Below are 17,031 nucleotides of genomic sequence, written 5' to 3' on the forward strand. Positions count from 1 at the left end.
AATTCTTTCCTATAGGTTGTATGGTAAACATGGTTCATCATTTTAAAGCATTAATAAAGGTTTCCCCACCTCAGGTGCATAAGGTGGATCAGATAAAGGGTTGAGGGTTAAGGGATGTTATTAAACTGATCAAATTAATCAGATGTGTTTGAGTACGCGCTTTCAAAACTCATTCATACTTATAAATGTAATATAGAGATAATAATAATACTATTACTGCAGTTTAAGTAAGGAATGTTATCATCAGATATTAGCGGAACTCGTATCGGTCCCTAGTTTCCAGCCGGAGTGAAATTGTTGTGATGGTCCGTTAAAAATCAAAATGGCAACTCTTCTGTCTCCGAGGCAGTGCGATAGTAATCCTACTACACCTGGAGCACAGTCCTTAAAGGTATATACAACTATTGTGTGAGGTCATTTGCCAAATATGCTTCTGTTATTTATGAATTAGATACGAAATTTGGTCTAATTAAGTGTATAATTCAAAACAGGCGCGCGCATTTGACCATTTTCTTTGTGTCTTGCTAGGTTGCTAACTACTCGGCCTGGCTAATTATATAATCATACAAACATACAGGTTTAAGGGTTAATGTGTCAACGTGTGGCGCAAGACACAATAATATGTTGTGCCGTGTGATTATAAAAGTCACAACCGTGCAGCAAAATTAGCGTCGCTCCGAAAATCAAAACAAACGCAGCGATATATATCTAATCATCTAACTAATGGTACCGTGAGTGTTAATTAGCATCGAGCTCAAATCCCCCAAAATAATCGCGTACAGCTTATATATTAGTTATCAGGCCAAACTAATCGAACACAACAGGAATAATATCAGTACAAAAAATGCTAACTGTATTTAGCATGGCATTTTTCTAGAATATCAGTTTAATATGTCATTATGAATAAACATCGGGTTTATTGGCCAAGTATGTTTTTTTTACACACTAGGAATTTGGGATTGATGACCCTCAAATGTACTGGGATAAAATAATGACACTATACAATTTACAGACAATTTTATACAGAAAAAAATGAAGTAAGTAGTTGCATAGTGGTACTGTTTGTACAGCCCACAATATACAGTACAATATGTGGGAATAGTTCAAGCAGCAGTAGTGTGTGTAACATAAGTGATGAGATTCTGTTCGTACAGTATTTATAGATGCTATAGTAAAGTGGAGTGTAACAAGTTTGTAAAGAGAGTGTTGGTATTTTTAAAGGACAAGATGCATGTAGTCAAGGTCAGCTGTTTATGATGGGGATTGTTTAGCCTGTGGAAAGACACTGTTCCTATGCCTGGCAGTTTTTGTGTACGATGTTCTGTAGCGCCTGTCAGATGGGAGGAGATGAAAAGTGATATTTAATGCCTGTTTCCTGGACAAACCAAGGAGAGTGGGCAGGGAAACACCTTTGATTATTTTTCTGCTGTTTTTACTGTTTGCTGAAGCCTGTACCTGTCCTGTTTTGTGGCTGCTCCAATCCAGACAGTGATGGATGTGAACAGGACGGATTCAATGGCTGCATTGTAGAACTGTATCAACAGACCAGACTTCCTCAACTGGTGCAGAATGTACATCCTCTGCTGGGGATTTTTGATGATGGAGTTTGTTGGACTCCCATGTCAGGTCTTGGCAAATGGTATTTTCCAGAAACATCTCTATAGTATAGTATAGTATAGTATAGTATATAGTCTCTATAGTATACAACACAGGACTGTTGGAGAATTGTTGATGGGTGTCTTCTAATGTCCACTGTCATCTCATAATATCAGCCGCTACACCTCCTTCCAGGACTTCTAGTGACATCTGCAAACTTCAGGAGTTTAACAGCTGGGTCCTTCAAGGTGCAGTCATTAGTATAGAGGGAGAATAGTAGTGGGGAGTTTACACATCCCAGGGGGTGCCAGTGCTGACTGTCAGTATACTGGCGGTAACCCAGCCTCACCCAGCCTCATATGCAGTTTCCTGCCTGTCAGGAAGCTGGTATGACAGATTTTACAGGGTGCTGTTTAGCTGCTGAAGTTTGGAGGAGAAGATTTCCGGGATGATTCTGTTAAAAGCTGAAGTCAACAAATAAAATCTGTGCATATCCCTGGGCATTTAAGGTGTTGCAGGATGTAGTGCAGTTCCATGTTGACCACATCATCTACTGGATTGGAGCCAGTTGGCCTCTGGATTCACAGTTTTTGCAGATAGTGAGTGCAACTTGAGTGTTGGGGAGTTGTTATAGGAGTTACTAGAGGTGTGATGGGGCATTTAAGGTTGTCAGGCAAGTCTTTGTTTGCCTCAGTGCTGAGAGGTGGTCTCTTTTGTGATGAGTTGTATGATGAGTTTGTCATGTTTTGCAAACATGACAAACTTGTCATGTTTTTCCACATTGATGCAAGATCTTTAGCTGAAAACCTGTTTCCCAGCTTTACAGAGTAGCTTTTTTTAAGCAACTCTTAGCTCTGTCATCAGTAAGTTTCTGGCTTGCTTATACAGGAATCTGTCCCTACTTCTGTAGGCATCTTCCTTGGCCTGCTGAAGTTTGGTTGTAAAGCATGGCTTCTTGTTGTGGTTCAGAAGGTTTTGGTTGGCAACACATCTTCATAAAAACTGATGAAAGATATCATAATGTCTGTCAGTCCATCCAGCTGCAGCTTCAAAAACACTTCTCTTTGCAGTCAGAGCAGTCATGTAGTTCATGCTTTGCCTCACTGGCTCCTCTCCACTGACTACAGGCTTATCAGAGTTTCTGTCTGTAGGTTAGGATTAGATGAACCAGACAATAGAGTTTCCTAAAGCTGCCCCAGGGGACTGATCAATATGCATGTTTAAGAATGTTTAAGAATTGTCCAGCAATGATTAAGAGTGTTATTTTCTCAGGTGGGAGGGTTTGTATGCTGCCTGTGTTTTGGTGGTTCATAAGTTAGTTTTGCTCTGTTAAAGTCTCCAAGGATGATGCAGAGTGAATCTGTTTTTTGTTTAAAGACAGAATTTAGTTTGACAGGTCTTGCATCACTCACATTGGCCTGGGGTGGGATGTACATTCCAGTCAAGATGAAAGAAGAAAATTCTAGCAGGGAATAAAAAGGTTTGCAATTTATGATGTTTCCATGCCTGGGCCACAGTATCAGTTCAGCACTGTGACATTTGTACACCAAGCTTTAAGTTCTAAGTTCATAAAAATGGTTTGGTTTTGAAAATAAGTGTTATTGATCTTTTTGGGAGCCAAAGCCGCCTGCACTCATCTGACTGTAACGAAGCATTATTCCCATCATGCATTTGTACTTTCTTTAGGATGACACCGAAGAGAATTCGAGCGACGGCAGTCAGGCACCCAAGAGACGCAGAATGGGTTCAGGAGACAGCTCAAGGAGCTGCGACACCAGCAGCCATGAACTGGGGTACTAGCTTTTACTGTGATACGCTCACTCATTTCATACAGTACATGTGGAACAGAATTACTGCTGTTTTTTTAATATATATATTTTATAAATTTACATAACAAATAAACATAAATTGTCAGAAAAATAGAAACAAATCAAATTACATCAGCCAGGGGATAATTGTCATGGAAGCTGTGTGCCTTAAGCGATTTATACACCTGTGGCCATAGAAGTGATTTAGAGGGGTGTCCCAAAATGTATAGTGATATAATATAGTGTATATAATTACAATATTAAAGGCAGACTTGTGTACATATCACTAAGTTTTGGGACACCCCTCTAAATCACTTCTATGGCCACAGGTGTATAAACTCAGCACCTAGGCATGCAGACTGCCTTTATAATCATTCGTGAAAGAATAATTCGCTCTCAAGAGCTCCATGTATTCAAGCACAGTACCGTAATTGGCTGCCACCTGTGCAATAAGTGCATTTGTATAATAATACCACTACTAAATATTCCACAGTTAACAGTTACTGGTATTATAACAAAGTGGAAGCAATTAGGAACAACAGCAACTCAGCCACAAAGTGGTAGGCCATGTAAAATCACATAGCAGGGTCAGCACATGCTGAGGCACACAGTGCTCTGAAGTCACCATCTTTCTGCAGAGTCAATAGCTACAGAACTCCAAACTTTGTGTGACCTTCAGATTAGCTCAGGAACAGTGTGTAGGGAGCTCCATGGAATGGGTTTTCATGGCCAAGCAGCTGCATCCAAGCCTTACATCACCAAGTGCAATGCAAAGTGTTGGATGCAGTGGTGTAAAGCACGCTGCCACTGGACTCTAGAGCAGAGGAGACGTGTTCTCTGGAGTTAAGAATCAAGCTTCTCTGGCTGGCAAGCCAATGGACGAGTCTGGCTTTGGCGGTCACCAGGAGAACGGTACTTGCCTGACTGCATTATGCCAAGTGTTTGGTGAAGGAGGTATTATGGTGTGGTGGTGTTTTTCAGGGGTTGAGCTTGGCCCCATAGTTCCATTAAAAGGAACTCTTAATCCTTCAGCATACCAACAATTTGGACAATTTCATGCTCCCAACTTTGTGGAAATAGTTGGGGCTGCTTCTTATTCCAAGATGGCTGTACATCAGTGCACAAAGCAAGGTCCATAAAGATATGGGTCATGGAGTTTGGTGTGGAGGAACTTGACTGACCTGCACAGAATCCTGACCTCAACCTGATAGAACACCTTCAAAAGGAAGAACAGATTAAGAATGGGATGTCATTAAAGTTCATTTGCATGTAAAGGCAGACGACCCAAAACCTTGGACAATATAGTGTATCTTTTTTATATATACTTTATTTACTTACCTTATTTAAAATACATACTACATAAAACATATATGGAAACTGAAACTGATGCACATGAGAGACATTTTAGAGGATGTACTTCCACCAGGCTAGAAATGACCAGCAAAGGCTTATCAGAGGCCGAGCTTTCTGTCTTTTAAATCTTCTGGGCTTCTCACAGGAAATACAGACATACAAGTGTGCCAGCTGTTGCCATGTTGCATATGTTTTGCTTGAAGCTGAACAGCAGTTTGTGCTAAAGTAACACACTGTTGCTCTGTAAGTAAATGAGATTCCTCCAGTTTGTATTATCTATCAAAAATATTCAGATGTCTTTTACCCCAGCCCTTCTCATGCACTGCGAAAAGCCACAGAGACAAGTTTATGTAGAGATGTAAACTGAAAACTGGCTTTTGGGGTTATTTTGATGTTTCCACAAACCGTTCCATTGTTTCATGAAGTGTTTAAAAATCTTCCTACATTGTATTTTATTGTACATTGTACAACTTCTCTTACTGCTCTGAACTCTTCCATGTTTTGTTACAGAGCGACATATTTTCCTGCTGAGAATCTGACGGAGTACAAATGGCCCCCGGATGATACAGGAGAGTATTATATGTTGCAGGAACAAGTCAGCGAATATTTAGGAGTCACATCATTTAAGCGAAAGTATCCAGGTATGAGATTTTGAATGAGATGAAATGAAGTGGTTGATATACACTGTTTTTTTGTTTTGTTTTGTTTTTTTAGTGTTTAAGACCCTTCTTTTTCTTTGCTTTGGTCTGCTATGATGAATAAAATGGCTGAAGGCTACACATGAACTGACACATAAGGCATTGAGTGCTTGAAGTGCTGCGACAGAGTTGGTTATATATATATATATGATGTATACTGTATATAAATGTATACTGTATATAAATGTATAGTGAAAGCTGTTGGTATGTGAGCCATGTCTCCTGTCTGATTTGTAAAGGTATAAACACAGCATATTAGCCTGTGTTAATACAAAAATGAACATGTACTCATAATAAACAGCTACTCATAAATATACAGATAAACATACACATACATTTTTAAAAAATAGAAAAATTTTTGGTCTCACTATGGACGATGGTTATACAGTAAGATTATAAATATCTTTAGTCACTAGTTTGGCTTTCACCTTGCTGCCTTGTGAGATGCCTCGCTATAGTCTCACTAGTGATCGACAGTGGAGTCATCTCAGTGTTAGAGCGGGCTTTTTTCCTTCAACTAAGCTGAAGTAGCCATATACTGTGTCTGCCTGCGTGTGTCTGCCTGCGTGTGTCTGTCTGTGTGTGTGCACGTGTCTGCGCGTGTCTGCGCGTGTCTGCGTGTGTCTGCGTGTGTCTGCGCGTGTCTGCGTGTGTCTGCGTGTGTCTGTGTGTGTCTGTGTGTGAGTGTTCGTCTGTGTGTGTGACTCTGTGTGTCCTTTTCCAGATCTGGAAAGGAGAGACCTATCTCACAAAGAAAAACTTTATCTCCGAGAGCAGAATGTCATCACAGAGACACAGTGTACATTAGGTAAGTTCTAAGCTTTTCTCCAACATGTAGGTGTGTAAGATATTTTTTGTGTAAGAAGTATTTTCATGTATGTCAGTGCAATACTATACAGTATTTAAATTTTTTTTAAAAAATAAAAAATGTTTTAAACATTAAATTAGAAATCTATATGTTATGTTTTTTTTGTTCTTTGTTGGGAATGTGTCTTAAAGGTTTTAAGCCTTTGTTATAAAGGTGCATCTTTATAATAAGAATAATAAAAAGCCATCAGTGACAGTTCTACAGTGTTTGGGGTTTTGTGTTTGACTCGTGTGCAACCCGCATGTCGAGTATACATTTGGAATTTGAGTGTGAACATGTTTAAAATTGTCTTCAAATCATTAAAGCTCTAGTCTAATATTTGTTGTGAGCATTTATCTGAATGCTTTGTGTCTGCTAGGCCTTACAGCTTTGCGCAGTGATGAGGTTATTGATCTGATGATTAAGGAGTATCCAACTAAACATTCAGAGTACTCGGTTATACTTCAAGAGCGAGAGCGGCAGAGGATCACCAAAGAGTACTCAGTAAGCACTCTGAGTGCGGTAAGATCCATTTATTTTAGAAATCCTCAAACTTTAGCTCAAACCTATTCAACTAAAGTTTTTGTCTTGAAAGCTGCAGGATGTGACGATGAATTTTGAAGTCTAGTGTGCATCTCAATCAGTTCCCTAGGTGTAGAATCACTATATCATGTACGTGAATTCGGAGGCTGGGACGCTGATGACTCTGAGGATGGTCTTCTTTCAGGTTGGCTGTTTTGAGGACCAGGTCAGAGAGGCTAGATTGAGATGGTTTGGACATGTACAGATGAGGGAGATGGTTATATTGGTAGAAGGATGTTGGAGATGGAGCTGCCAGGTAAGAGGTCAAGAGGAAGGCCAAATGGGAGATATATGGACGTGTTAGAAGAGGACATGAAGTTAATTGGTGTGAGAGTAGAGGATGCTGAGAATAGAGTTAGGTGGAAACAGAAGAGGCGACACCTAATGGGAAAAGCCGAAAATTAGATGATGATTATTTTGGGACCCTTAAGGCATCTCATCTCTTTAGAATCACACAGTGTTCCCATCACTCATGATGCATGCGTGTTGTGGAAACTAATGGTGTCATCAGCTACAACACCTCCAGGTGTCCACACGACAACCTTCACATAACCAGTTTTTGCTCTGAACCCTGCTCTGTGCAAAAAGCCGATAATTATCCGATAAAATTCAAAATTGCTGAAGTAAGTAATCATGAGATTACTTACAAGAAATGAGAGCTACAACAATACCAAGCTACTTACATTTGTAGAAATAGTTAGTCAAGAATTTACCAAGACTTTTTTGAGCTAAGAGGCTTCAGAAAGGGATCATGGTTGGGTACAGCGATAGTCCCTGTGTTGTTGTTTTTTTTGCACTGCGTTGTGGGGTTATTTTTAGGAAGTGAACACACTCCAGATTTTGTGGCGTGTGCCACATTATTCTCTGCTGAAGCAGATCAAGCTCTCAGCTGTGCAGTCCAAGAGGATTCAGCTTTGTGTCTGTAATATTGCATCCAAACTTAATTACACCAGTGGTGTGCAGATGGACTGTTTGGTACAAGAGAATGCAGTTTGTGACACTAAATATGTATTTGCTACTCTGAGAAAATAGAAAAATGTTGTACGTCAATATAAGACCATCAGTTAGTGAGTTCCTGTAAAAAGAAGGTGGACATCAGGTGGCATCAGTGTCATAGCTCTGTGCATCTCTGACTCTAAACCAGTAACTCTTGCTAGCTAGCCAAACTACAGTGCTGAGGACAAAACGGTCGCTTCTGGTTATGTCTGTTTGCTTCTTTTGTATGTAACATTTGTGTATTTTATTCTCACGCTTGTGAAAAAGTGTTATTAGTACTACTCTGAGGACCTGTTCAGAGCTAGTATCAATATGGTATAGCCGTTTGTAAGTGGACAAAGTGCAAGTGTGAATGAGGTCCAGTCTGATGTCTCAAAGGGCACTGGGGACACATTCATAACTGCAGGTTTGTCTCAGCTGTCTATTTGTGATCAGATCAGCCAGGATGCATGTTAATGCCAGGTTAGAACGAGGCTCCTTTCCTCCTGCCTGTGCAAATACAAACACATTCTGTTTATCACTAGCAGTGCAACTTTACAACTAGGTTACAAGGATAAATCATAGGACTGTCATTTGTTTGTGCCCGAGCAATTACAGCAAATTAATGCCTTATTGTTCATATTATTGAGTAGTGATTTATTGAGTATTCATCAGATAAATGATTTTCTACTGTAAGGGCAACATTTATGGCTTAAAGGAAGCCATTGAATTATTTCTTCTGTCCATTTGATTATATATTATTTATTTGACTATATTTAACCCTGCTTTTTATTTATTTATTCATTCATTTTTGTATCTTTTTATTCTGTAGCAACAACAAAATCCCCAAAAGGTTGAAGCTAGCAAAGTACCAGAGTACATCAAGAAAGCTGCTAAAAAAGCAGCAGAATTCAACAGTAACTTCAACCGAGAGCGCATGGAGGAACGAAGAGCTTACTTTGATCTTCAAACACACGTAAGACTTCACAGCAGAGTGAAACTCACTAATCAAATCTACATGTCCTTCACATTTATATTCACATACAAGATGAGCTCCTGATTCTGTTCTGAAACCTGAAGTGATTGATCCAGCAGTGAAAGGTGGGATTAGAGGCTTGTATTAGTTATGTACAAAACAATGTGTAGAACAGACTTGCGTTAGAAACAAAACTACACAAAATCAGATTCCAACTTCGACAGTAGCCTGTGCTTCAATCAGTCATTAAACTAACTTTAACTATAACAACATATTAGAAGGTTTTGGGTGACTCAACTTGAATAAAATCTAGGTTATATGTGGAACTTTTTATTTTATTAATATTATTATTACTTACTAAACGTTCTTGGATCTCGGCCTCTTTTTTATTTACTTATTTATTTTACTTTTTTTTTTATTATTATTATTGCCATAATTATTTCAAATTTCAGGGTTTGGAGCAAAGTGTAAAAGCTGAATTAGCAGAGCAATAGCATAGCTATGCATAAAATATCATGATGCACACAACATTTCAGTGTTCCAGAGAAGACAAATTGTTGGTACACGTCTTTCTGATGCAACTGTGATCAGGAGAGCAAGTCTTTATCTTTAACTCGGATTGTATTTTACAAAAAAAAACAACAAACTAAAATTACAGCTGCCCAACTTTTGCTTCAGTGTTGTCAGCAACAGAAATCTGGTCTGTGGACAATGTGAAACATTTATTGTTCATCATGCACCAATATACACAGCAAGGCTGGCAGCAGAGGGGTTTGATGAACGTGAAGTCATGGTCTGCACAGTCTAGAAAATCTGAATATTATTGAGCCACTTTGGGGTGTTTTGGAGAAGCACCAGCATCATGTAGTGAATTGTCCTCTGTAACAAGAGGAATGTCTCAATATAAGGACTTGTATCTGTCATTCTGAAGATAAACTGATGCTGTGTTTGCTGTAAAAAGAGTTACACCATTTCATTAATACATGATTGTGATCTGAATTATTGTGGTCTAAAACCAAGGGGTTTCATATTCATTGTCCATCCCCTGTACCTTCCTGCCTTTTTTTGTGTTGAGCTAAAATGTTGCTTCTCTGTAAATTTGGTTTGTCAGGTTTGGGTCTCACAAACAGCTTGTCCTTTTTCCATGCAGATAATACAGGTTCCTCAAGGGAAATACAAAGTCCTCCCACCAGAAAGGACAAAGACTGGGCCCTACCCAGTTGCCCTCATCCCAGGACAGTTCCAGGAGTTTTACAAAAGGTGTGATGATAACCTTACTTCTAAATAAGCTTGCTTTCCTGTGTCAGAGACATAACTGTATGGTCTTCCTGTTCTCCCTGTGCTCCAAGTGCTATACACATAAACGCTGGCCTGTAATAGTTTTTTGTCTACATGTGCTTGCAGGTATTCTCCAAATGAGCTGCGCTACCTGCCCTTAAACACAGCTTTGTATGAACCTCCTCTGGATCCTGAACTGCCTGCCCCAGACAGTGACGGTGACTCTGAGGATGGTGAAGATGGAAAGCTGGATGATGGCAAGAAAAACAAGGGCTCCTCTGTAAGCTTTAAAATCTTCATTACATTACATACATCTATACATTACATATAAAACTCTTCTGCCCGTATTATCACTCGTACTCCCTCTATCCATCATATTACACCTGTTCTGGAACAGCTACACTGGCTTCCCATTAATTTTCGTATCAAGTATAAAATTCTTCTTCTAACATTTAAAGCTATCCACAATCTTGCACCTTCATATCTTCTTGATCTTCTTCATACTCCAAAACCAACTCGCACTCTTAGGTCTTCTTCTTCCACTCATTTCATTGTTCCCTCTGTCCGTCTTGTAACGATGGGGAACAGAGCTTTCAGTTACTCTGCACCTCAGCTCTGGAACTCACTTCCATCTGAGCTCCGTAATATTGATTCTCTTTCATCATTTAAATCTCAGCTTAAAACTCATCTGTTTAGTTTAGCATATTCTAGATCATGATTTGTAATGTTGGTCCAATTTTTTTTTCTTTTTTTTTTTTCTATGTACTATATTTTTTGTTGTTTTTCTTCTTCTTTTGTACGGTGACCTTGAGTGTTAGAAAGGCGCCTTTAAATAAAATGTATTATTATTATTATTATTATTATTATGTCTATCAGCATTAGGTGGGGAACAATATTCATAGATTTATAACTATAAAGCACATGAAAATAATCATGTATATTGAAAAGAATTCAACATCAAATACTAAATGTAAAACACTGCCATGTCTGTGAGTACAGGTTTGGTTAGGGAAACTAAGATGAAGGACAGGAAATCTTGTTCACTCCATCATCCAGAGATCACAGGTTCAAATCCTGATAATGTCACAGCCATCAGTGGCCAGGTGTCCAAAACAGTAAACTACTAGGATGAGGATAATCATATTTCTGCAGCCATGGTGATATTATTAGTTGACTGAATTCAGTAGAAGAGGAATAGTTGTTAACACTGTTGCGGTTTCCATCCAGGACAGTTCAACAGGAAATACGTCTGATGGAGACAGCCAGGACAGTGGGGTCCAGTCCAAAGGCAAAAGCAAAGACGCCACTCAACGCGCCCTCCAACACAAATCTGTTCCTGGGTACAAGGTAGAAGACAAAAGCCCCTGATATATTTTTTTTTAACTTCCCCTTACTTTGCCTTCTTGTTTTTTCTAGCACTTTTAAATGAGAAATCCAGCTCTTTTCATCTTCCCCGAGTCTAAACGATGCTACAATCTTAAACAACCAACACACAAACACAGGCAATTTTTCGGGACTGCAGTCATCAAGGGAACTTTATTTTCCAAGAGAGGTACTTGTTTGGTACCATTCAGCCTTTCGAGTGGTCACTTTTATCAACACTGACTTTGGGAGCAATAATGTTCATGCCAGTAATGTGGCACTGTTGTTACTTTAAAGTTTTAATGCTGAGTTGCACACACTGGTTTTTTCTTTCTTTCTTTTTTTTAAACAAACAAAAAATATATAATATTATATATATATATTTACTCCAACCATATAAACATTATTTCAGATGTTATGAAATACCTCTTGGCCAGTTAGAAAGGCGAGTGTGGAGATGTGATTGGCTGCTAATATCCAAGGAGTTATATTTATTATCTGTAGAAATTAAAGCTATGCTTTTTTCTTCGTATAGGAGAATTCCTTCCAAAAACAAACACCAGTGATGTATAAAAAAAAGTGCATTTTATTTTGTTTAAAAATAAGTGATTTTTTGGAGCATTAGGTAAAGAAACAGTTAAGAACAACACAATCTGGTCATTTTGGGTGGAATTCACCTGCAAGTTCTTGTAGCATGCAAGTGTTTCAAACTACTGTTTGACATGAATCAGTCTGGATAAAATGGATGGCTCTGATTTTGTAGTCGACCAGCCAAGCCATGTTTGCTTTCCGCTTTTATTTTTTGCTTCTGTCTTTTCACTCAGTGAATCTGTTACTTGTTAGTAGTTACATTAGCCTTGTAGCTCGAACTCTAGGAAGACACCAAGCATGTCTTGGCTGATCAGCATTGGTTTTTTTTGTTTTTTTAATTGTTAAAGCACTTTGGATCAACAAAAGTTATACCTTTACAAGTAGGACTAAACTAAGACAAGCACTGTTAAAAAAAGATAACTTTTTTGTTGTTTTTTTGTTAGGAACTTTAGAGAAAAAAGGTCATACTTTGCACAGCTCTGTAGTCATGAGCAGCAATGAAGCTCTTTTAATCCTGTCAAGCTTCGTTGTTCTGTTAACTTTACATGTATATCCTCTATTATTTTTTGTTAGAAAGAACATAGATTAAAAGTAAAGGATTTACTTAATTCTAACACATCTACTTCATCCTGCTGTCCCTATTACACAAACCTGAATGTGTTCACCATTGCTGGAGCTGCACCATTCCGAATGCAGTAAACAGAATCGATTTTTGGACTGGATCACAGTTTGACCAGTTATGTAAATGTAAGGAGCAGAGTGTGTGTGTGTACACATGCAGTGTGTTTGTGACCGTAGTGACACAATTATACCGCAATCACCCAAATAACAAAAATACCCGTCATTTAGTCTAAAATTGAAGTCGTGTCAGAATGCCAAGAGCACAGCGTGCCTTTGTAAAGTGACAAAGAAAGCAGCCTGATTACCAGCTGGTTACATCAGTAGTTGTGTCAGTGATTCAGTTCTTCTGTCAACACTAACTCACAAGACACTTTTAATATGCACTACACAATAGTTCCTTCTCACTTCTCACTTGTTAAAATAAATATATATATATATATATATATATATATATATATATATATATATATATATATATATATATATATATATATATATATATATACATATACACGTGTGTGTGTGTGTGTGTGTGTGTGTGTGTATATATATGTATGTATATATATATATATGTGTATGTATATATATATATATATATACATATACACGTGTGTGTGTGTGTGTGTGTGTGTATATATATAGACATATACATATACACGTGTGTTTATATATATATATATATATATATATATATATATATATATATATATATATATATATAATCATTTAGAGTTTAGTGTTCCTGTGTTGTCCCTGAACTAATAACCTAAAAAAACACTATTCTCATGTTGCCTCCATCAGAAGATACATCTCGTGGTGCATGTTTTTTCCTTTCCAGTATTTTATACTTCAGTTTATATTTATTCATTTAAATCCTTAAAGTATAAATTCCAGTTACTATAAAATAGAATGAAGCTAAAGGATTTAGTGTAAATACTGCTAGGTAAAGCTTCTGTTGATCCATTTCCTGTACTGGATGATAAGCTTTTCATCTCTTCTACAAGTTCTTGTGTCCTGTTGAGTGTTCTAGTGTAACTGCTGTGTCTTTTACAATGATAATGTTTCCCCTCTTTTGTAATGCATTTCATTGCATTTGAACATCTCTTACTGTGACAGAATGAAGGCTTTTCTCCTCATGTTGACTTAAATGTGAGCTTTATAACCAGCGACAGTTTGCCCTGCACATTGATGTCCTGAGACTGCTGTTTCTAGCAGTTTTTATAGTGTGGTCTTTGACCTGTTAGACCTGCATATTAGTTAAGCATTTGAATAAAAAACATTTTAAAGCAAGTAGATTGCAGAGACTTTTTAATGGTGTGAGCACTAAAGGAAAATATTCAGCCTATTTTTCGATCAAGTGTTTCATGTGTGCTCTTAAAGCGTGAAATATGAAATGCTTTTTTTTCTTTTCTTTTTTCCATTGCTTTGGTAAAGGGAAGCTCATAAGCCCTAACTGACTTTGAGCAAATAAACCATTTGTCTACTTCCAATGTGTCTGCACACTTTAGACTATAATTACATTTTTATATTAAAGATTCACTGTTATAAAAAAATCAGTGTTGCTTTAAGAAACAAAAGAGTAGCTCTGCTTTCAGTTGTGAGATATTTATTTAATGTGTGTAAAAGTACAGACAGACTTTAGAGAACATTGAAGATCTCTATAGTGTGAGAAAAGTGCTGTATGGCATTTTATTATAATAATAATGATATATTGCTAAACCCTGCAAGTCTGCTGCCACTTTACTGACAACGTTACACCAGTGCTGTCCAAGATTATCCCCCAAAGGGTCGGTGTGGGAGCAGGTTTTCATTCCATCCAAGCAGAAGCCACACCTGAGTCTAACGAAAGTTTAAATCAACTGATTATACAAGGTGGAAGCAGGTAGAGCTCCTGCATGACTGGAATAAAAACCTGCTCTCACACTGGTCCTTTGCAGGTAAGACTGGAAGCCCCTGCATTTTACATTGTTTTGTAACTTTTGGCTTTGAAATGAAGTTGTAATGGTATGTTGGGTGTGTGAGGCCCATGACCACTGAGTCTTATGGAAATTATAGGACCTTTTGGTTGCCATGGTTTTATAGCATTGCTCTGCCCTTGCAGCCTAAGGTCATACCCAATGCTATATGTGGCATATGCCAGAAGGGTAAGGAGTCCAACAAGAAGGGCAAACCAGAGGCACTCATCCACTGCTCTCAATGCCAGAACAGCGGTAAGTAAATACTTCAAACGTGCTTCAGTTTATCTATATATATATATTTTAAAGAAACTAATACCTAAAGTTGCACACTACACTAGCTTGTTTACTGCAGTTTTAGAAAAATGGGCTTCTGAGAAATATTATGGAATATTATTATTATTACCATCAATTTAAGATAAATAAATGTAATTGTAAATAAATGTTAGATTTACTTATAATATATAAATTTATAATCCTTGCCTATTATTTTTTCAAAGCCTTGCCTTATTGTAATTTATAATTCTTTATAAATGTATAAAGTAATAATTTCTTCTTATTATTTATAATTTATTTGAAGACTTTTAAAAAACATCATGTGGCTTGACCATTTGTTTACCTCATGATCATCTCCATCTCCTGTCATTATGTTGAGAGGACTGTGTCTGTGCGTGCGTGCATCCGTGAGCGCTGATGGAGACCTGTTTGTGTATTCAGGTCACCCCTCCTGCTTGGACATGAGTGCAGGACTGGTAGTGCTAATAAAGACCTACCCGTGGCAGTGTATGGAGTGTAAGACTTGCACAGTGTGTGAGCAGCCCCATCACGAAGAGGAAATGATGTTCTGTGATAAGTGTGACCGCGGTTTCCACACCTTTTGCGTGGGAATGGAGTCCATTCCCCTGGGTAAGAGACTCTCGCTGATTTGGTTTGTTGACTGAAGTTAACAGTGCACTTAGACACCATGGATACGTACATAAGGTACTCTTAGTTACTAGCCTAACAGATGAATAGATTCTAGCTCATTTTTTTTATTCTTTTGCAATAAAATATTAGGCTAGAATTGAACAAGGTGCAGTAGTGACTACAGTATGGTGCACCTTAACCTTTATAACCAGCAAATATGCATTTTTATTTACTTCTGGCCCTGATCATGAGGAGCAAGGGACAGTTCTACAAGCTAGCTGATAAAAGTAAAAGATAAAAATCGTTGCACAATATCCTATGAACTTCAACTGCAATATAGATTAATTATTGAGCTGCATTCTCTGTAGAGCAGTTTTCTGTCTAAAGTTAATTGTGCTGTGTTTTTATTTTAGGATGCTGGGTTTGTGATTGCTGCCACAAGGACATTTCGACACCCAAGAAAAAAGTCACTGGCAAAACACCAAAAAAATCGAAATAGGATTTAAATGAAATGGTGTGTGTGTGTGTGTGTGTGTGTGTGTGTGTGTGTGTGTGTGTGTGTGTGTGTGTGTGTGTGTGTGTGTGTGTGTGTGTGTGTGTGTGTGTGTGTGTGTGTGTGTGTGTGTGGCTGTGGCTGTGGCTGTGGCTGTGTGTGTGTGTGTGTGTGTGTGTGTGTGTGTGTGTGTGTGTGTGTGTGTGTGTGTGTGTGTGTGTGTGTGTGTGTGTGTGTGTGTGTGTGTGTGTGTGTGTGTGTGTGTGTGTGTGTGTGTGTGAGATTTTGTTTTCTTGTTTTGTATGTGAAAGACTAAACATGCAATCATTTGTGTGTTTCATATTTCTTATTTGGTACAGTTGTTAACCTGTAGTGTTGTTTTTTTTTACACTTTGTACAATAAAATGCAGATGTGTGGCTCTCCCGTTACTCTGTAGCACATTTATTCATCTGTTTACTAAATATTATTGAAAATCCGGAATGAAAGAGATCTGAATGACTGGTCATTGACAGTCTGCTGGTGATTACCATCAACTTGGTCACCTACAGTGTAAACGCTCCTATAGCACATGCCTGCCACTGTCTGTAATTAAAGGTGTTCATGTATGATTTTTTTGTTTTTTTTTATTGTAAAATACTTAAGAATAGGAAGAAAGCGATGGCATTGTACTTATTTTTTAGATTTCTACATGATGGTGTGATTCTGCTTAATGTGCACTAGATGGAGGCAGAGCACCTATCTAACCTGGCTCTGATTTTATTTCTTTATTTATTTTTAAACAGGATTTATCTCCCTGTTGCACGATGAAATATGTCGATTACATATATTGACAATACTACAGGCATATTGTCTTGAATTGTAAAGACATTACAATTATATTACAATTACAAGCATTACAATTCTATACATTACCATTTCCAATGAATGCAGATTCATTTTAAACCTATTTTATGGTTGTTTGGATGAAATATGTTTTTTGTTTATTTAAT

General features: G+C 37.9%; 1 protein-coding gene across 1 annotated transcript; it reads left to right on the forward strand.

Moving 5' to 3' along the window:
* Positions 1-257: 257 nt before the first annotated feature.
* phf10 (PHD finger protein 10) lies at positions 258-16,131 on the forward strand. The gene is made up of 12 exons (XM_027150273.2): positions 258-391; positions 3,283-3,389; positions 5,268-5,398; positions 6,180-6,263; positions 6,682-6,824; positions 8,692-8,835; positions 9,986-10,095; positions 10,240-10,393; positions 11,341-11,460; positions 14,789-14,897; positions 15,360-15,548; positions 15,962-16,131. Exons 1-12 carry the CDS (start codon positions 323-325, stop codon positions 16,045-16,047), a joined length of 1,446 nt encoding a protein of 481 aa, XP_027006074.1. The 5' UTR covers positions 258-322; the 3' UTR covers positions 16,048-16,131.
* The last annotated feature ends 900 nt before the right edge of the window (positions 16,132-17,031 follow it).

The sequence above is a fragment of the Tachysurus fulvidraco genome, chromosome 4 (assembly GCF_022655615.1).
Source record: "Tachysurus fulvidraco isolate hzauxx_2018 chromosome 4, HZAU_PFXX_2.0, whole genome shotgun sequence".
Classification (NCBI taxonomy): Eukaryota; Metazoa; Chordata; class Actinopteri; order Siluriformes; family Bagridae; genus Tachysurus; species Tachysurus fulvidraco.

Bases quoted from the DNA above. Each gene is read 5' to 3' on its own strand.
- phf10 (XM_027150273.2), top strand. From the start codon at position 323: ATGGCAACTCTTCTGTCTCCGAGGCAGTGCGATAGTAATCCTACTACA. The intron at 6,264-6,681 runs GTAAGTTCTAAG...TGTGTCTGCTAG, and splicing joins AGAGACACAGTGTACATTAG to GCCTTACAGCTTTGCGCAGT. The intron at 8,836-9,985 runs GTAAGACTTCAC...TTTTCCATGCAG, and splicing joins ACTTTGATCTTCAAACACAC to ATAATACAGGTTCCTCAAGG.